Consider the following 22,066-nt stretch of genomic DNA (forward strand, 5'->3'; position numbering starts at 1 on the left):
GCATAATAATCATCTTCCAGCCTATTTACGTCCACAGAGGGATGCATACAATACGTTTTAACTCAAAGAAACAAACTCAAACTCACAACATTTATTGACAAGAAAAACACACTACATCACAACAAAAACACAGTATAAACATGAATAGGAGAAAGAGACCGGGTACAGTCGAGTTCATAAACATTGTGAGAAAAAATGCCCAAAATATCTGAACACGCTTCTAAGAAAGTTAACAAGAAAGAAAAAAAGAAAACAATTTATTTATAACAGCAATGACACATAATTAGTAAAAATAACAATAAGAAATGTTGCCGCTATAAAAAGGTCCCGGCTCAGCATATCGCTGGTTGAAAACCAGCACTGGTCTAGAATAGAGTCGTGTTCAGATATTTTAGATAAAATTTTTGCTCACAAGTTTATTAACGCGACTGAACCTACTTGTTAATTAAAATACAAAATTAGAGAAAAAGTAAACTTAAATGTTTTCATACTTTAGTAAAAAGTATGGCAAACGCAAAGAGACGGTAAACAACAATAAACAAATGAGAAACATGAAAATGTAAAAATTTGTCTAAGTTAAATTTTGTTTTTGATTAACGTTTACTTGCCAAATTAATACTTAAATGTTGGCAGGCTATGGCTAGGCTACAGATTTCTGTATCGGAATGACCATTACGATACAGCCGTGTTCATAATAGAATCCTATGGTTTTTGAACGCATAATTGAGAATTTACTAAGTATATGGGTGTAGATAAAATATGTAACTGGCTGCACCTTAGCCTGTCCGAATGTACGAATTAAGAAAAAAAAAGAAGTAAGTAAGTGGTTGCAGACGTTGAAGTATCGTTTTAGCAAAATTACGATACAGGGCTGTTATGGGGAATAGACAATATAGACATTTCCAGAATCTTGCTAATGATATGCTACTTATTATATTACTGTTCGTGATTTAGTAAATCACAGATTACAGTACCTATAGGAGTAGAAAAAAACATAAATAAAAATCTTTATCTCTGCTCGGATATACAACGATTGTCTCTGCTAAAGATTAGCCCAACAGTTAATGTAACCGCATCTAACTTCCACCTTACACAAAGTACACGAAACCTATACTATATTTGTAAACATACCTCTGTTGCAGCAGAGCTAATGCACTAACAATACCCACTTTTCCAAAAGGCCGTAAGTCTACATGGTATGATATTTGACATATGGCGTTTTAGTTTTGAATATATTGCCCCTAATTCGATGTTATTGTAAATTATGAGCATATTACCCAATCAAAGTTGTTGATTCGGCTTTGCAGGACTGCCGGTATTTGGACATCGTAAAGTTGGACCAGTAAATAAATAAGTATGTAATTATTGTATTCTATCTGTCTGTTGCCAGCAATTCCGTCCGCGCAGGATTCGTTTATCGTTATCCCGCGGGAACTATGCAATTTTCCGGGATAAAAACTATCCTATGTCCTTCCCCGGGTCTCAAATTATCTATACTGTATACCGAATTGCATATTGCAAAACAAACAGACTTACAAACTATCGCATTTATAATATTAGTGCAATGGAATAATTGTCCCGTGAAGCCGGTTAGTGAAGCCGTGGTGGCCTAGTGGTTTGACCTATCGCCTCTCAAGCAGAGGGTCGTGGGTTCATACCCCGGCTTGCACCTCTGAGTTTTTCGAAATTCACATGCGGAATTACATTTTAAATTTACCACGAGCTTTACGGTTAAGGAAAACATCGTAAGGAAACCTGCACAAACGTGCGAAGCAATTCAATGGTGCGTGTGAAGTTCCCAAACCGCACTGGGCCCGCGTGGGAACTATGGCCCAAGCCCTCTTGTTCTGAGAGGAGACCTGAGCCCAGCAGTGGGACGTATAGGCTGGGATGGGGAGATGGGATAATTGTCCAACAGTGGACGTCCTGCGGTTAATAATGCTGATGATGATGAGAGAACATTCTTCTATGTTCTGCGGATTCCGATGCGTTCCCCTGACCTCGAACCCGTTGCAACTGCAGCCAGCACAGATTTAAACCGAGTTAAGTGGGGTCACTTATTTATAACCCACTGGGGGTGACCGTGCGTATGTAGATGTAGATATACGTATGTGTATGCATCGTGTCTAGACGCGGGCTGCAGGGCTACTACGAAACTCGAAGTTCGTATCGTACCGTCCCTCTCGCTCTCGTATTAAATAGTATAGTGTCAAAGGGACCGCACGACACGAACTTCGAGTTTCGAGTTTCGTAGTAGCCCTGCTGGTGTCGTTTGGAGCTTGAATCGAGTAAGTCATCCCAGCCTATATACGTCCCACTGCAGGGCACAGGCCTCCTCTCGGAATGAGAGGGCTTGGGCAGTAGTTCCCACGCGGGCCCAGTGCGGATTGGGAACTTCACACACACCGTTGAATTGCTTCGCAGGTTTGTTGTGCAGGTTTCCTCACGATGTTTTCCTTCACCGTAAAGCTCGTGGAAAATTTCAAATGTAATTTCGCACATGAATTCCGAAAAACTCAGAGGTGCGAGCCGGGGTTTGAACCCACGATCCTCTGCTTCAGAGGCCATAGCCCATAGGTCAAACCACTCGGCCACCACGGCTCGAGTAAGTACTAAGATAAATTAGCCAGAATCCTTATTAACTACAAAATATAAGAGACAAAGATTAAGCATTGCCATACAGCGTGGTAATGCTGCCAGCCTTCTGGGCACCTTACCACCTGGCAGTGATTTTGGGCAACTTTTTTATTTATAATTTTAGTTTGTTTGTAAGCTACGCCTCATTCATAAACCCACACTCGTGTTTTAAGGGCCCCTATTACGATACAGTTGCATAAGATACTATAGCCACACTGTGAGTTTGCGTAGAACATCCCAAGCCCTCTGATCACATTATTATCCTCTAGTTCTGAGTGAGATATAAATACCCAGTGGGATAAAGTCCAAAGATATCCGTAGATATCGCAGGAAGTGCCCAGTATGCGCAAGATCTGAATACTGCTAGTGATACAGTTCGTTGCTCCTCCAACAAAACAAAGAGTCTTTGTACTCGTATGTGTATCCTCTTCCGGGCACTCAAGAAAATCCTGCTGAGAGACAACTTTTGGGCGAGTTATTAAAAAGCGGTCAAGCGGGAATCGGACTGGCATCGCCAGAGTTCCGTGTTAATATGTACAATAAAATAAGCTATAACGTGCTATAACTTAGGTTAACTAACAGAAAAAGAAAAGGTCATTTCCAAATTCACTATCGCGAAAACGACAGAAATTATGTTTAACAAATATAACTAAGAACTACCGTAAAAAAACTCGCCTTCAGGTAAAAAATCCGCGTCAAAATCACTCCATACAGTTGAGAGCTATGATGTCAGACAGACAGATATTATAATGTTTTAAATTTTCGTGATTTTTCTCTCCAAGTTAAAGAATTAGCTATTCATAGAAGAAACGCTGCCAGATCTTCGGGACCTAGCCTAAGGGTTTATTGTTATTTTATTCTATGTAGGTATTTTAAGTGTAGGATAGTTTCATGTACCTAAGTGAATAGTTTTAATTTATGTTTGTCTGATAAAATATTAATTAACCTATCAAAGAGACTCAGAGATACCACAGGAGACCGAAGAGCTGGCAGTTTCCTCGCTCAACGCATCAGTCTTGCGATCCAGCGGGGAAATGCTGCCAGCATCTTTGGTACCATGCCGCAGGGTCCATTTTTAGATTTATTGAACACCTTTTATTGTGAATATTAAAATAATAGTATACTTGTTAAAAAAAACCTGTTAAATATCAAATACGGGGACCACACAAGCGTACCGTGATAAGTCCCGTATCTATTTGTTATTTAGCTATCAGACAAATTGACGTCAATAACTTACGACACCCCCACGACGACCCTAACGTTAAGTCAATAAGGTATTAAATATTATCTCTTTGTCGTCAACTGTACATTATTTAAATGGGTCAGTATGTCATGAGGTACTATGGAAGCTACTTAATTATAATTATCTAATTATCCGGCAGAGTCAGACATGCACGAGAAATGTGAAGACTGGGGGATTCGAAAGCGAAATTCCGTACCGTCGCGTCTTTACAATTGACAATACTACGCATATTATACAAGGTTTCAAATAAATAACTGATAACCAGAAAGTAGTTTGGTCAGAATAGAGAGTAGAATCGATTACACTATGTTTTGAATTAGGTTGTGTTTGTGAACATGAAACTACCGTGAGACTCACTCATATTAAATATAATGACCCGGATAACTCACGTCTTAAATCGAGTTTAGCTCGACATGTTTCGGGCTAATCCGTAGCCCTTGAGTGCGCGTGTTGCAGCAGCCGCTGAGTCGCGTTGCTCCGAAGACGAAGGGCTACGGATTAGCCCGAAACATGTCGAGCTAAACTCGATTTAAGACGTGAGTTATCCGGATCATTATATTTAATATGAGGTTGTGTTTGTGTTCTTAAATTCCTCTTTTATTGTGCCCAGTCTAAGTTACGACTGCAACAGGCGCCAAAATGTTTTAGCAAGCGTCAATGAGCGACTTTCTTTTAAAAACGTCAAGCGCAACTGAAAAATAAAAAAATTGGGTGTAGAGTTAGCAATGAATCAGAATTACTGACTTCTAAAATAATGAAGGTATTCACAAATAAATTAAATCAACTAACTTAAAATGAAAATATATTTTTGGGGTGTCTGAAGTTTTCAGTTATTTAATTTGAATATTTGAAGGTTTTGATTGGTCAGTTAAACGTCATTAGAGAGAGAGAGAGATTTATATACACCTACCTATTCGACAAGTGCCAGTGGATCACAATTTGCAACACAAAATCAATTAAAAAAAAAACACCTCTACGCCTCGCCGCGCGTTTCACAATTTTGAAATAAGAATTCCGATTCGATTTTGTTTTCAATACGGAGTTTTATTTAAGATCATGAACTGACAACACGTAGGCTGAATGCGTAGGATCGTGATCATGAAAGTAACTGTTAAAAAAAAATATTTTTACGAAACTAAATAATTACGACATGATTTTTGTCGAAATGCAAGCAAACGTTTTTAGTGCTTTAGAATTACGGAAAAATATAGACACCTACCTACTATCAATAATACTGGTAAAGCAAACTTCTAACCACTCCACTCAACGTTGCTGGCCGGCGATAACTGTTGATAAGGATAACAAAACGAAACAAAACTGTCAATTATTTTAACTGTTTTCCGTCAAACCTGTGATGTAGAGACACCAAAACTTTTCAGTGGTGTCATGTGAGATTGAGATTAAATAATCTAACCTAGAATGAGAAGTTTTTAGGGTTCCGTACCTCAAAAGGAAAAAACGGAACCCTTATAGGATCACTTTTTGTCCGTCTGTCTGTCAGTCAAGACCCTTTTTCTCGGGAACTCGTAGAGGTATCATGCCGAAATTTATATCAAATACTGAGGTCTACTGTCCCTTGGAGCTGTAAAAAAATCAAACTTCTAAGCCAACGCAATCAAAAGATGCAGCTGTTTATGCTGCAAATTTCCGCAAATTTACGAAACTCGCAAGGGAATCAAAACCTACAGGGTACTTCCCGTGAACTCAGAATCTTGAAATTTGGTATGAAGGTAGCTATTATAACACAACCAACTAGAAAGTCTGAAAAGCTTGATTTTTTTATGTCTGTCTGTAAATATCAATGCCCAATATTATCTGACCCCACACACATACTGGATATCCTAAATCAGTCGGAAAAAGCGAGAAATATCTTCAAGACACGATTCCCGTTTACTTACATACCTATAGATGTGTACCTGTACGGAACCCTCGGTGCGCGAGTCCGACTCGCACTTGTCCGGTTTTTTTGCGTAAAAAAACAGTAAAGTAATACAAAAGAACCAACTTCGTAATGACAATGACAGAAAACCACTTTAGGATACAACCGGCGTGTTCATCGTATGTTGTTTAAAGTTAAAACAACAAGGATAAAATTAACACTTATTATTGCATAAGGTTAATGACCTAGATAAAGTTGAAAGTGCTATCTACCATGTAATTATAAAGCTGTGTGTAGGTAATCGCTTTGAAGAAAACATTAACAATAAGTTAAGGCCTTATCAAATTAAAGTAAGTAATAACAAGGCGTTTTTAAATTAAACCGGAATATAAATAAATTTTATGGCAATGTTTGAGTTCAGTCCTAGTTTCATTGAATACCGCTCCCCCAGTATCATATAATTCAGTAATTATTATATCATAGAGGTGCACCACGAAAGGTTTTTTTGAAAAAAATCCCACAGGATAGCGAACTGGCCTGATTTTCATTCTTTCACAAGGGCGAAGCCGCGGGCACAATCTAGTTCCACATAAAAAGATTCATTTCACCCAGCAACAATAAATCTATAATAAGCCTTCCAAATCCCGCTGACTAAGCGTAAAGCGTATTCCTTTTATAAACAGCCGAGCGTTGAACTCTCGCGCACGTCACCCGCTCGTTTAGATCCATCGAATGTTGACCTTGCCAATATGGCCGCTGTCGTCTAGCCTTAACGGTGTTTTCGAAAAAAAAGTTGGGTGTTCCTCAGGGGGCAGTGTTGGGTCAACTGTTGTATTGTGCGTAGAGCAACTACCTCATTTATCGGGGTTGTGTTTGAATTATCAAACAGACTAATTTTAATGCCAGAAGACTAGACGATAGTACGCGGCCCCGTTGTATTTTGTGATTGCCATAATATGACTTTAATTTTTTTTATTCAACTGGATGGCAAACGAGCAAGTGGGTCTCCTGATGATAAGAGATCACCACCGCCCATAGACACCTGCAACACCAGGGGGATTGCAGATGCGTTGCCAACCTAGAGGCCTAAGATGGGATACCTCAAGTGCCAGTCCAAGTAAGCAAGTAAGGCAAGTAGTTGCGTATGACAATAATAAAAATATTAGCTCTTTAGAAATTCAAAGGAATAAGAATGCAATTTATTACGTTAATACAGAATTTTAGCAGTAATGCAATTCCGACTCTCATATGGCCAGTTTTCAATTTCTTTTCTTTTAAGTTGAAGGTTTACAACTGTATATCCGAAATTAGATTGGAAATACCATTTCAAACTCAAACTCACTACATTTATTGACATTAAAAAACACATACACATTTACGACTTTAGACTATAAATCATCGGGAATGTGAGCCTTGAATGTTATTCTAAAGTTTCTTGTGTTGACAGATTTATACCTAACTAAACCAATGAAACTATAAGCACTTAAATACAACACAGGAATAGAACCACTCGGTTTTTAGTTACTGTATAAGGTGCTAGATAATCAGTCAATTATCAATATCCAAAGGACCAATTAAAACCAAAAATTTTTGTTCTCAACTATCCTTTTTGTTCTCATTTATCCTAGGTGGCGGGGTCTAAGGCGGCCAGATATTAGGGGCGGCAAATTGAGACATAAAAAGTCACTATGATGATAACGAACGAGAAAGGGGCAGATGATACTAAATACATGGCCCCAGGCCAGTCAAGACTGCGAATCCGCCACTGCATGGTAGTTTTCATTTACGCTGCCCCCCAGTGGCGTAGCTAGGTAACCTAGGGCCCTGGGGCAAATAAAAAAATGGGGCACACTGCTATCAAAACTGGTAAGGTTTTTTGAAGTAAAATCATTATATATACAAATACTTTAAAAATGCTAAGCAACTTTATCATCAGCTATAAAGCAGAATTTCGAGGGCCCCCTGAGCTTGAGGGCCCCGGGGCACTGCCCCGCCTAGCCCCTTGGTAGCTACGCCACTGCGTGCCCCCATTAAAAATTAAAATAATATAGGTATTCTTTATTCAGCAAAAACACAACAATCATTACAGGATCTGTACAATATTAACGTGAATATCAATGTAGGTTATTACTATTTAAGTAGTTCTTTAGGTATTGTTTTACTATTCCATGTGTTTAGAGCAATTAAATTGAGATTTTGAGATTTTACAGGTACCGTGTCACTCTCAATCCTGTGGGAATGGCAAGTAACCAGTGAGTGCGAACCGCCACATGATGTATTATTAAAACCCATATCCAGTCCATTAGGTCAGTGTATTTTGAGATTCATTAAATATTCAACGCGGCCAAAAACCAAAAACATTAGGGTACAGATGAAGGTTCCATTTCCGTTGAGTTCCAAATTAGTTGTGACAGACAGATCTACAGAGCTGGCCCGAGGGTAGAGTCCACAAAACACAGAAATACGAATTTTAAATACATCGTTCACATATTGATTACACACATAGTACACAATTAAAAATGGTAGTAGGTACGTGCTTGAAAGGGGCGGTACATTTTTTTAGCGGTAACGGCAAGATTTTTTCCGGGCAAAATCTTAATTTGATTGCTTAATAACGATATCTCTTGCCCGGGTGAGTGGTTAGTTCCGATGGAGCGCCGAAAAGTTTCTCGATGAGGGCTACGGCATAGATGTCGCTAGTGTCGCTGCTTAAGTGGCTAAATAAGAAACAACACAAGCTGAGATATGAGGTGCATAGGAGAAATTCGTGTCTGTATCGTTGTCCAGCGGTGGTGTAGCGGAGCACACGGCACGGAATGCCGAGGACCTGGGTTCGATTCCCAGCGCTGGTCTTATTTTTCTGGTTTTTCTGTGCATCTATATTTCAGTTTGTATTTTCGATATAGGTTTTACGGGATGACCGTAAAGGTAACAAAAAATACAAAAAGATTCCAAAAAACCAATAAAAAATGTGTAATTTTTGAGTCAAACTTTGGATGTAAAAAAACACCATTTAATCAAAAGGTAGTATTCATCCATAATTTTTAGATGGCCAAAATTCACACAAAAAATGTATTTCTACAAAAACACCTATCTGCTTAAAGAAAAATACATTGTTGAGTTTCTTTCCAGGTTCATCTCAACAAAGCTTTTCCCTAAAGTGGGGCTTTTAATGAAGTCATATTAGGAGATTCACTTCGGAATGAGAGTTAATAAGCTGGAAACTCGTGTATGTATAATATATTTCATATACGCGTGCTTGTTAGAGTATAAATCGAATAAAGAATACACTTATATTAATTTTGACTTTAAGTATGAGCCGTAACGTACTTACCTAAAAGCCAAAAGATGCAAGAAACAAAAATGGGAATGTTCTTAGTTTATTAGCCTCCACGTGCCAAATAAAGTTGTTGAATGCCAAAGTATGAAATTGCAACGGCTTTAAGTTTTCGACTGGTTTGTCTTGACTCGCTGCCAAATCAGGCGGTGACCATCGAGAAAGGTTACTCCATATAGGGCATTTTAAATCAACACGAAATAATTGTGCAAGTTACATTACATTTCGGGCTGTGAAGCTAACGGGTTAAAAGTAGTAGATTGGACGCCGCAATGTAAAGCGAACTGCGCGATTCCTTGATGATTATGTAAAGGGTTTTAGGGTTTTGGTACCGTAAACTGCTTCAACTTTGCCTTCTGGCCCCAACATTGCCTGAGTTGATTTAGAGTCGATAACTTAGGACTCTTATAGTTTTTAAACTTTTATCTACACGGGAATTATTATTACGGGGAGACAAAAGTTTAAAAACCTAAAGGGTGCTAAGTTATCGACTATAAATCTAATCAGGCAATGTTGGGGCTAGAGGGCAAAGTTGAAGCAGTTTACGGTACACGTTATCTATGGTTAATTTTTGTGCCACTACGAAAAACTTTTATACCACACTACTTGTAAGTAAAGCTATAAATAAAATCCAGCAATGAAATTGAAATTCCGGGAATATGCAAAAATACCCGTGGGGAAAGTGGGGATTTGCCATTGCCCGTGGATTTCCAAAAATTACACCGTTGATCCACTGAAAGTTGCACCAAAAACAGCCGGGCTTTCGTTTCTAATCGTAGCGGTTGAAATCTTGGTATTTTATCACGATTCCCTGGGAATATTGGGATAAAACGTACTCGTATCCTATGTGTTAGTCCAGATAGGTACCCGCTATATGTATACAAAATTTCATACAAATCCGTCCAGCCGTTTTAGCATGAAAGTAGAAATAAGCAACCTGAGATACGTATGCATAGGAAAAATTCGTGTCTAGATTCCTGTCCAGCAGTGGTGTAGGGGTTATAGCACGCAGCACGGAATGCTGAGGACCTGGGTTCGATTCCCAGTGCTGGTCTCTTTTTCTGGTTTTTCTGTGCATCCGTCTCTCGTCTATGTCTCAGTTTGTATTTTCGATAGTGAGAAACACATAGGAACTCACAAACTTTCGCATTTATAATACACTCATCAATAGTCCCTAGGGATATTTTTTACCTACCCTATATCGTCGGCATTACGCAAAACACAGTCTAGTCTCTAGTAGTCTATTAGTAAGAAGTGATTTTGATTGTAAGACAATCCAAATGGATTTAATACCCACATAGAAACAAAAACTAAAGTAGTCTATGGTCATAACGGATTGATAAAAGACGCGTAGGTGTGGGTCGATGGCCATCGATAATGCATTTGTTACCGATTTGTTAAGCCTCGCCGGATGGAGTTTGATTTGTACTTACATCGAAGTATTTGGTTTTTATTTTGGTGTTCTTCACTAAACAATTTAATAGTATATTTTTTATCGAGGGACTAAAATAAGCCATTAAGTATAATAATATATACCCGACGTGGTGAGAAAAAATAGTCAATTATCGTTTATGATTTACGCTCTACAACAATTTCAAAGTTTTTTCCAACCAGACACAGATATAACATAATCGCATCGGCGAAATGGTCCATACACAACCTGGAATAAATAAAATGGCTAAGAACGTAAAATTTTCGTCATGAAATTGGTCCACACACAAACTTATTTTATGTCAAAAACTAAGCAAGTACTGGCTGTTTGAGTTTATCTAAGTCACATGTAAACTAAAAAAAAAAAACTTTTCCTCCTTGGGACTAAAGTACTCACTTTACCCCCGCCTCTTGATCTTAAGGCTATATGACCTACTTTTAGAGCATGAGAACTGAAAATTTAATAATATCACCATCATCATCAGCCGAAAGACGTCCACTGCTGAACAAAGGCCTCCCCTTAGAACGCCACAATGAACGACAACTCGCCACTTGCATCCACAATTCTCACGATGTCGTAAACTTCCACGTGACGTGACGCCGTGACAGTTTTCAGCACGGTGTGACGTCACAAGCCACTCCCCAAACTCAGATTTTTTGTTTGATTATTATTATTTAAAAGCGTGTAGAGGTGTCCCACTGCTGGGCAAAGGCCTCCCATGTCCTCCACTCGACCCGGTCTTGGGCGATCACTGACCAGCTGCGAAGAAAGGCGTCCAGATCATCCCGCCAGAAGTAAATTAAAATACGCGTCCGTTCCGGTTCCGACCAATATGTTCTGACGGACTACACAGAATAATATCGTCACTGCTTTAAAAATATCTCGTATCTAAAATCAATATGTCAACAAAATTGAACCTTGACTTAATGTTTATAAAGTTCAATCAGAAAAATTATCTATTTTGAGGTACGAGTTTTTTTTTACGACATATATTTTTGGACGGTTATAAAGAGTTTTTGAACAATGATTTTAATGCCGCAGATCCGTAACCTGATAAATATCAAATTAAACACCAGATTAAGTTAAATCTAATTACTGAATGATGGGAACATGCCCGTTAACGCTACGGTAACTTAACCACATCAATAGAAAACAATGAGTTTGTCGGGTTTATCCGTTAGTTTTGAGTTGAAATTTGGTGTCCAGTCCCGTTGCCACTGCGTTGGGATACTCTTTTCATTGAGTAATCTGTCTGTATATTGTTAATTACGTTTTAGGGGCTTTTTTTTTATTCGCATAGAGTAAGATCCACGGAACTAATTGATCGAGCAAGACTAAGCGCCGTATTAATAGTAGATTGTTCAACAAGGGACTAAAACAAACGAGATATTCAGCCACCCGAGCAGAGCGTTGGTGGCTATAGTTCGAGTGTCATTATGGTTGTTTAGTCTCGCGTTAAACACTACTTTTCACTTTGAATGCGAGGAAAAAACAACGTTCTGTTCAAAATTACAATATTGCTTTTTAAAAACGTACGCTCGTCTAATGGACATCTGTTCAAAATTGAAATAGCAAAAAATTGAATACTCGGTCTCGGATACTCATAATACTTTCTTTTCTTTTATTGTTTTTGAAGTGATGCTTTAAATGCTTGCATATTTAGCCAACATTTTCCAAATTGAAAACTATTTTAAAACTGATTGGATTAAGCGTAATAAAATGAACTAATCTCATTAATTCACATTTTTTATTATTAATTGATTAGGTACAACTTGCCACCCGGTTGTAGATCAAATCGATTAAATTTATTAAAAAAATGTATGGTAGAGTTTAGGATTCACCATCGTTAATTAAAATTAAATTTTACATGGACTTGCGGAAAATCTACTTAATTGAGGTTAGTTATTTTAGAACTATAATAAAATTACTGTGTGTCCTATTGAGAAATACTATGACTCAATGTAATAACCTACTCTGAAATGCGGTTAAGCGATCCGTGCCAATTCTAGCATTATTTCGTAGGCATTCAAATTATCCTGCATGGCTTCACAAACCCATACAAATACAATATGAACTTCGAAGGTCGGTTGTACACAGGTTTGTCATCTTTTTAGGGTTCCTACTTACATAAAAAGGAAAAATAACTTTTAATCACTCGCGTATCTGTCTGTTTGTCACATCTAATTTGCTCCGAAACTAATTGCCACGCACCACGGTGAAATTTAAAATCAGGCCCATTCATTCTCTATTTTAATATCATTTAAGAATTTGAATTGTAAGCAGCCGTTACGCTGCCCAAACTTTGCAAGCTTTCCTTCAAACCGTAGTTTTTAAATTTAACGTAAGCTCAGTGCTGCTGCTGAAGGCTAAGTACGACACCAGAGGTAAGAGTTAACAGTGATTCCGGAGGAGCTGAAAACTTCGAGCCAGCGGTGCCCGTTACCGACGCCCTAAGATCCTGCCCTGCAGCAGGCGAGGAGTTCTCAGGTGAGAGCTTTCTACAGTGGCTATTCTTTCGCGTGCTTTTTTTTTATTTCATTTATTAATTTGTCGCGGGACGCCATATTTTGCTTCCGGCACGTTCCTTCACCATCCCGACTTTCCTCTCGTTGCTCTTTCGAAATTCCTATACAGTCCACTTCCCCTTTCTCGCACATTTTTTGGCATTTTTTGGTTTTTATGGCAACGAAGTATGAACGAAGTGCAAAATTCGAACTTTTTCTCTTGCCATCCTGCTAACGCATATGTTATTTAATACGGGAGTGAGAGGGTCGGTACGATACGAACTTCGATTTTCTAATTTGGTAGTAGTCCCATGTGTCATTAGCCCATATTATATAAAAGGGCTGGGGGTGGCAACCCTAGTAGTACAGGAGGGCTACTACGAAACTCGAAACACGAAGTTCGTGTCGTACCGTCCCTCTCGCTCTCGTATTAAATAGTATAAGTGTCAGAGGGACCGCACGACACGAACTTCGAGTTTAGAGTTTCGTAGTAGGTAGTCCTGCTGAGCGGAACTACTGACCATTTTTTAGCATGTAAGCGAGGTGTAAGCACAGAATATGTAATAGTACAAGTAGTGTAAGCAACAAAAATCTACGTGCAACGTGCAACCAACAGCTTGTTAAGTATCTGTTGTCTTAAAAAAAAACTGAATTCCCGTCGTCATTTTGTAAATCAGGTAAATGGCACTTTTATGGGTATAGCTCTTAAAAGAAACGTGGCTTATCGCAGAGGGGTGAAAATTACTAAAAACCAGACAAGTGTGAGTGAGGGTTCCGTATATTTCTGAACATTATCCTATTCCGTGTTGAAATGGACAGGTGAACTAACTCATCCATGTACCAGGGTGGAGCCTTTGTGCTACTAATGTCATGTTGACATCCCATACTTTTGTCAAGGAATGCCGTAAAATTGATTATTAAGAGGTTCCTGGTTATGCATCAGTTTGTTCGACTTGTATATTACAAATGTACCTACCAACATAATAAAACTAGGAAAACGAGAACATTGTTTTCATAGTGCAGATTTCTTGAAACTTAGTTTTCTCAGAACTGCTAGTAAACGGCAAAAGTTTTAAGTAGAACTGGTTTCGACACAGACTTTGGATTTTTGTGGTTTGTACAGGATAAAGTACTACATATAAAAATCTAACACAGATGTAGTAAGTAACTACCTAAAGAATTTACAAGGTAAATGTCGCATTTTAATAGTATTTAGGTACCTATAGCATATTATAGGTAGATTCTTTGGTTTACAAACTGTTAAAAAAATGTCATACATGACAACAGACTGTTGGGTGTGAGGTGTTACCTACTATTGCCTACTATTTAATGAAATAAAGCTCGAATGACTCAGTTCTTAAATCGAGTTTAGCTCGACATGTTTCGGGCTAATTCGTAGACCTTCATCAAGGAGCAACATGTCGCGCTAAAGATTTAAAGCGTGAGTTATCCAGATTTATTTCATTAAACATGAGTGAGTCTCACACCCGGAGTCTCAGACTATGAAGTGCAAAATCCGAACTTCGTATCTTGCCGTCCCGCTCACGCTAATATTATTTAATACGAGAGTGAGAGGGACGGCACGACATGAACTTCGATATTCGAATTTGAAGCAGTGTACAAACTTCTTAGTTAACGCAATAAAAAGATACAAAGGTAAACGGTACCATACAAATTGCTATCTATAACCAAAGTTCTTGCTATAACCCAACAATAGCTTATTAGGGCACTTACGCGGGTGTCCTAGAAACTTGAAGTTTGGTAACTCTTATACCCTCATTAGCTCCAGTAGCCATCGAACAGCCGTTTTGTTATTTGACTCTAAATAATAAAGTTATGATTAATGGATATGAAAATATCACTCGTTTTAGGGTTCCGGAGCCAAAATGGCAAAAACGGAACCCTTATAATTTCGCCATGTCTGTCTATCTCTGTCTGTCTGTCTGTCTGTCTGCTAGAAAGCTGTAATTTTGCACGGGTATATATGTAAACTATGCCGACAAAATGGTACAATAAAAAATTCAAAATTTTTTTTTTATTGTACCTCCCATAGACGTAAAGTGGGGGGTTTTTTTTCTCATCCAACCTTGTAGTGTGGGGTATTGTTGGATAGGTCTTTTAAAACCATTAGGAGGTTGCTAAAACAATTTTTCGATTCAGTGATGTGTCTTAATGCTCGGTGTGAAAAGTTGTATGAGCCACTCGGGAGCAAAATTATTTTCATCTTGGGCGTTAACACTTGAATCCTTCATTACGCTCAGGATTCTATTGAAGAATCCTTCGCTACATTCTGCATTCAATGTACGCCCTCGCCGTAAATACACCATTTTGCTCCCTTGTGACACAAATAACTATTAGGGTACCTCCCAAAGACTTTCTTTTTTTTCTCATCCAATCCTATAGTGTGGGGTATAGGGGGATTCAGTGATGTGTTTGCAAAATATTCAACTTTGAAGTGAAAAATTTAATTAAAATCGAGCGCCCCCCCCCCCCTTTAAATCTAAACCGGTGGGTAGAAATATTTTAAAAAATTCAGGATGGTAGTAAGTATACCAAACTTACAAGGAAAACTATAATGGTTAAGTTTGCTTGAGAATTATTAGTAGTTTATGAGTAAATAGCAGCCTAAGGTATAAAATATAGGTACTTCAACTTCGAATATTCCGTACAAAATACGAAATCCTTAGAAAAATATTACTTAATTTTTTCGTAATGGCTACGGGACCCTATTTCGGGCGTGTCCAACGCGCTCTTGGCCGGTTTTTTTGTTTAAACAACGTATCACAAAATGTATTGTAAGTAAAGATATCTACTTATTCTACTTAAGTAAATAGGTAATGATCAGGTTGTATCAGCTGGGCTAATACGAAACTCGAAGTTCGTATCGTACCGTCCCTCTCGCTCTCGTATTAAATAGTATAAGTGTCAGAGGGACCGCACGACACGAACTTCGAGTTTCGTAGTAGCCCTGCAGTCTCTGACATACTTATTATACCTAACTACACAGGTAGGTAGGTATATCAACATCAGATTAGGATTCTTTTCAAGTGTATTAACACGTCAATACCGTGTTGGTGTAGATAGCGACTTTCTACCCATATTATTACTGAAACAGGTAGGTATGAATGTTTCCTTATGTTACTATGGTCACAATTTCTAAAAAAAAACTGATTAGTTCAGTTGCCTCGTTCTAGATCAACTAGGTAGTAGATCAAGGAAATCGTGAGAGCAGCTGACAAATCTTTGTAAAAACATAACCCTCCTTTTTGTCTTTCGCCGCACTCGGGTAAATATAAGCTGTTGCTTGCAGCTTTGTCTGCGTCCAGAGGAAACTACAATTTCCCAGCAAAAAGGAGCCCGTATATTATGTAATAAGTAAGGTAGTTAATTGTAGTGTTAGTAAAATATTTTGAGAGTCTGTTCAATTAAATAATGTATTTCGAAAGATAATCCTAAGCAAACAAATAAAAATTAACTCTTTATTTGTATTAGTAAGTAGATAGACTATAGATTAAAAACAAAATAAATTATAACTGAATGAGATCAGTGATTTAAAATATTTCACGTCTGACGTCATTAATAAACTCTCCAATTAGAGACGAGTTATTTCCCGCCAACGTTATCCTGTGCATTAAGTGCATTCAGGAAATAGCAATACAAATATGTATAACTTTCCAGCCAGACATTTCTATAGGACCCCCCGCCCCCCTTAAAGACCTAACTACCTCGAACTAGGTACGAATACTGCTCAAATCGTGACAGGCACAATACATTGTATTCCATAGTCTGCGCAAAATAAAAATAAACACTCACTTTTTTAGGGCCATTCTGGACGATGGTCTCGTACTCTAATCCTTCAGCGGACATCATGTTGGTAACACAAGTCATTCACAAAAATCACAAAAAAAATTAAATCAAATTTTATCTACTTTTATGAATTAAAAGCACTTGTTTCTTGGTGTTTTCAAATTGTTTAACGCGCACTTAATTTTTTATTTGAAATGAATCACAGTCTGCTGAATTATATGTGGGAATTGTGATGAATCAAATGATTTGTCGTGCCGGTCGGCGCGATGCACGATATAACGCCCACAGCCTCCCGGAGCCCCGTGAATACAGGCGTATCTCAGACGAGTCTGTCTGTTGTAGAAAGCATAACATAACTATACCTATAACATACCTACTTAGTTAAATGTAAAGTGCGACTTGATTGTGACGATTTCATGTTTACTAGAAATATAGTAAAAATATTTTCTATCATAAATTTTTCGTCTACAACTTAATGCTTTATTGAGTTTAAGCGAAGTATTATAACGTTTTTTAATTAAAAACACGACTTTGTCGATACTTTTCTTTTAATAAATTATTCTACGAATTCTGTGAATTCGCCCGAACAAAACGCGACTTTGACACTTGACTGACAGTTGTGTGTGTCAAAAGAGCGAACTCTTCGAGCCGAGCGTGGTGTGCTACGAATGTAAACAAAAGTAATAGGTTTTTCTAATATTTGTGTATTATACTATACGTGAATATTGTCGCTATATATACAGCCCTAGTAACCAAGTGACAAAGCATTATAAGATTCTTGTTCTCACGAATGAACTATAGTTAGAATTCAGGTTAAGTTCGTTAACCAAAATGTGTGAAGATTTGAAGATACTGAAGCAAGGAGCAGAAGCGAAATTATACATCTGCAATTATTTAGGCAGACCTACACTAATCAAAGAGCGGTTTGAAAAGAAATATCGTCAGCCTGAACTGGACACTGCCATAACCAAAGAGCGTATCAAAAACGAAGCCAGGGCCATAGTCCGTTGTAAAACAGCCGGTGTAAAGACTCCATCCCTTTATTTAGTTGATTTCGATCGTAGACGCATTTACATGCAGCATTTTGAAGACAGTATTACAATCAAAGACTTCATTATAAATGTTTTTAAAAAGCATGAGCAAAATGGCTCAGGCGATGGCCTAAACAGCCTAGATAAAGTTTCTGTACTAATTGGTCAAACGGTGCGCAAATTACACGATAATAATATAATTCATGGGGATTTGACAACTTCAAACATGTTGCTAGTACAAAAGAATGAAAATGTAGATGAACATGATGCAAAATGGCTACAAATCGAGAACTTGGAGCTTGTTATGATTGATTTTGGTTTGTCATTTATTGACTCTAGTACAGAGGACAAGGGAGTTGATCTTTATGTCCTTGAGAGGGCATTAATAAGTACACATAATGACTACCCTGACATTTTTACCAAGATACTTAATGCTTATAAAAGTTATAGCAAGAATAATGTAAAGGAGATTATAAGTAAGTTTGAAGAGGTAAGGGCCAGAGGACGGAAGAGGACTATGGTTGGATAGAAATTGTGTATTAAATTATGAAGTAATATTGTTCCATTAAAGTTGTTTATTGAAATGCTAGTTTCATTTAAATAGAGAACAGAATTCTTACGAGAAATTAAACATTGTAGGGCAGTATTTCTGTTCAAGTACTAGCAATTCTCACACAGCACTTCTTTTATAAACAATAGAAAAGAATTAGCTCCATGTAGATATGCATACTTAAACTAAATCCATTAATAATAGTCGAAACAAAAAAAATATTACTAATGTAAACTAAACTTTGAACTGCACATAACACTGAAAGAATAAATTATAAATTAAGATCTGTAAAGACAGGAGAGCCTGAATTAAGTTTAGTACGAAATCTGAAATGTTTTAAATTATAGTTTCATCAATAAAGACCAGAAGACTCATCATAGCAAAAAATGAAATTTTGTAGGATAAGTACTCTTTTTTTTTTTCGATTATCAAAAATTCTTACATAACAAATCCATTATTACACATAATATAATTCTATGTACATATACTTTTAAGTAAAATCATTATATCCTCCTGAGGCCTACGTCAAATTTCGATTATTAGAATTTGAAACATGATGTCAATTAGTAAAAGTTGACATTTGCTTTGACGTATGTCCTAAATTTAGGATGTTGAGCCTTAGGAGGATAAATGTCAAAACATACAAAAAATATTTTTTTTTATAGATTTTTTATAGATAATGGAGATGGAGAATGTCATTTACAATAAATAAAAATACTAGACTAAAATGACAGAGGTAGAAGAAAATACTTAAATTGCACCATCTTCCAAAACATGCCTGAGGAAATTTATATCTGTACTTATTACATCTTCATCATCTTCTCTATAATAATACAAGATAGTCATTATTTTCTCCAGATTATTACCATTCAGGTTTTTTCTTTTTTCCATTGAATTCCATTTATCTGTATATGAGGAGATTGAGCCTTCTATGTTCACTGAAGTAACAGGTGCGTATTTGTAGCCTGCAATAAAGCTATCTTGACATTCATTTTTTTGTATCATATCTGCATAATCGCGAATAATGTCATAATCTGGAATCCCATCTAGAATTTCTTCAAGTTTCAGTTTTACTGTATTTGACCCGTTCCAGTCTAAGATTACCCTCACATTATCTAGAATATCAAATGATTCTACTAAAGGTAAGCATGATGTTTGTAATTTTATAATTGCTTCACTTAAAAAGTCATAATTTTCTTTTATATAAACTAAGTCACTTTTTAAATTATGGTATTCGAGTAATGTTTTTGTTTCATTTATAGCTGCTGATTCACTTGTATGTAATTGAGATATTATTTCAATAATGTGATCAAAGTGTTCTGCGTAATATAAAACATCACTAAGCCACATACTACATTTTGTTTCAACAGGTTTTGGAGGCAGTGGTATCGATGGGCATGTCTGTTCAAATATTCTGACCATATGAGACTCCGAAAATATTTTTTTTACATTATGTATGAATTGATCAACATTTTTATGTTGATATCTCATGTGCTCTGCGACTCTATGTAGTCCGTCCACCAAGCATGTGACATGCAGCAAATTGGGAAATGTATCTTTTAAAATTTTACCAGCCTTCAACATGTGTGTTGCGCTATCAGTACTCAGTAAAAGGACATTATTCACATACTCATCATATGAATTTTTCAAAACAAATCTTAATCGGCTTTTTATAAATTCAGCTATTGAATCACCGTCGACTTTATCGAGAATTTTCCGTCCAATTAAGTATAATTTATGACAAGCATTGTTTGTCAGTTCTCTTATAACAACATTAGCAATGTAGCTTCCCTGGACAACTGTTTGATCAACTGAAACCCATAAATATGATCTACTAATTTTCTCGCTTATTTTTTCAATTGTACGTTTGTATAGAAGATCCAAATGAATTCTCCTCAATAATGTTTCATCTGGAAGTTTTCTTGATGAACAAGAGCAACACATGTATTTTTCAAAAAAGATTCTAAACTGTGAGTCACTTATTTTGTTCCACGGGATATTGCAAGATACTAGAAATATAATTAAGTCGAAATAAAAATCATTATTGTCGTTTGAATTGAAATCGTGCTTTTTACTTGATAAGTGAGATATTATGATAGTTTTGGTATGTGGTTTCAAATAAACGTCGCACACATTGCAATATATCATTGCGGTCTCGTGGTTGTAACTAAGATAAGGATAATTCCTTATCCACCTGAGAACTGTCTTTCTTTTTGGTCTAACCATTTTTATAACACTGAAGTGACTTAGGGCTTCACTTAAGACATGAGGACAGAAGGTACAGGAATATGAAAATGTGATATTGTAGGGTAGATCGGGCACAATGGATGCGGATGCGGGTAGGTAATTTGCGGCCTAATAATGCATGCTATGTAATTCGTGTACTGTATCATGTTATGTATTTATTAGGCAAAAATTAAAGTGAAACAATTCGAACTATTCATATTTCCAAAATAAACTTTAAATAAAGCACAATCTGCTTGAATTGTAAAATGAGAAAATTTCGAATTATTTTTCATTTTAATTTTGAAGGAGCGAATGATGTTTAATCTAGCTATGCATCCTGGTAGGTATGTATCGCCATAGTTATAATATTCTAAAGGTGGTTTTCCACCGGCGAGGCGAGACGAGAATTGAAATTTGTATGGCAAAAATTGACCTATCTTCGCTCCGGTCAACTACGTAATAACTAGTTCGTATCGTACCGTCCCGCCGACACTTATATTATTTAATACGAGAGTGAGAGGGACGGTACGATACGAACTGCGGATTTCGTAAGTAGCCCCATGCAGGGCTACTACGAAACTCGAAGTTCGTGTCGTGTGGTCCCTCTGACACTTATACTATTTAATATGAGAGCGACACGAACTTCGAGTTTCGCAGTAGCCCTGCTGTTTCCATTAGAGCCGTGCTGTACGAGGATAGGTAAATGAAGCGTTTCTATTGGTTAATGACGAACACGTTACATTCCTCGCAGCATATCCTCGCGCATCTTTGGTGGAAACGCTGCCTAAAATTTAGAAACTGCGGTATTTTTTACAATTTAAATCAAGGAATTTGTATACCTACTACGTACGTAGTTTACAAATTCCTGTAACGACTCCTTGGCGCCATCTAGTGAGCAAATATAGAAACTCCAATATCATGCATCGCGCAATCGAAGTTTCTCACTGGATGCCATAGATGAGTGTCTCTGGATGCCCCCAATCTAATATGAGTGAATGTGATAAACCCGTGTGTCCGTCCGCGCAGAATTCGTTTATCACTATCCCGCGGGAACTTTGCATTTTTTCGGGATAAAAAAAACTATCCTATAATTTTATTATGTCCTTCTCCGGGACTATCTGTATACCGAATTTCATCTAAATCAGTTCAGTGGTTTAGACGAGATGAACTAACAAATATCCAAACACTTCACATCACAAACTTTCGCATTTATAATATTAGTAGGATAGTACCTGGGCGACCGAGCTCCGCTCGAGCTAAAACTAGGCATCAAGCGTTTTCCCAGAGTTAAGACCGAGCTAGATCGATTTTTTATCCCCGAAAAGCTCTACACACCAAATTTCATCAAAATCGTTGAAGCCGTTTCCGAGATTCTGATTATTATATCATTAGATATTATTATGGATAGATTAGATATAAG

At 37.3% G+C, this 22,066-nt stretch overlaps 2 protein-coding genes across 2 annotated transcripts in view; one reads left to right on the forward strand and one right to left on the reverse strand.

Moving 5' to 3' along the window:
* LOC141441437 (coactosin-like protein) overlaps positions 1–17,180 on the reverse strand; it is a 57,585-nt gene extending 40,405 nt beyond the window's left edge. The window contains exon 1 of the mRNA XM_074106177.1: positions 16,846–17,180. Coding sequence (XP_073962278.1) covers positions 16,846–16,920 — 75 coding nt within the window. The 5' untranslated portion in view covers positions 16,921–17,180. The remainder of the gene's footprint in view (positions 1–16,845) is intronic.
* Positions 17,181–17,466: 286 nt separating this feature from the next.
* On the forward strand, positions 17,467–19,411 carry Tcs5 (TP53 regulating kinase). The gene has a single exon (XM_074106614.1). It carries the CDS (start codon positions 17,671–17,673, stop codon positions 18,397–18,399), a length of 729 nt encoding a protein of 242 aa, XP_073962715.1. The 5' UTR covers positions 17,467–17,670; the 3' UTR covers positions 18,400–19,411.
* The last annotated feature ends 2,655 nt before the right edge of the window (positions 19,412–22,066 follow it).

This window comes from Choristoneura fumiferana, chromosome 24 (assembly GCF_025370935.1).
Source record: "Choristoneura fumiferana chromosome 24, NRCan_CFum_1, whole genome shotgun sequence".
Lineage (NCBI taxonomy): Eukaryota > Metazoa > Arthropoda > Insecta > Lepidoptera > Tortricidae > Choristoneura > Choristoneura fumiferana.

Bases quoted from the DNA above. Each gene is read 5' to 3' on its own strand.
- Tcs5 (XM_074106614.1), top strand. From the start codon at position 17,671: ATGTGTGAAGATTTGAAGATACTGAAGCAAGGAGCAGAAGCGAAATTA.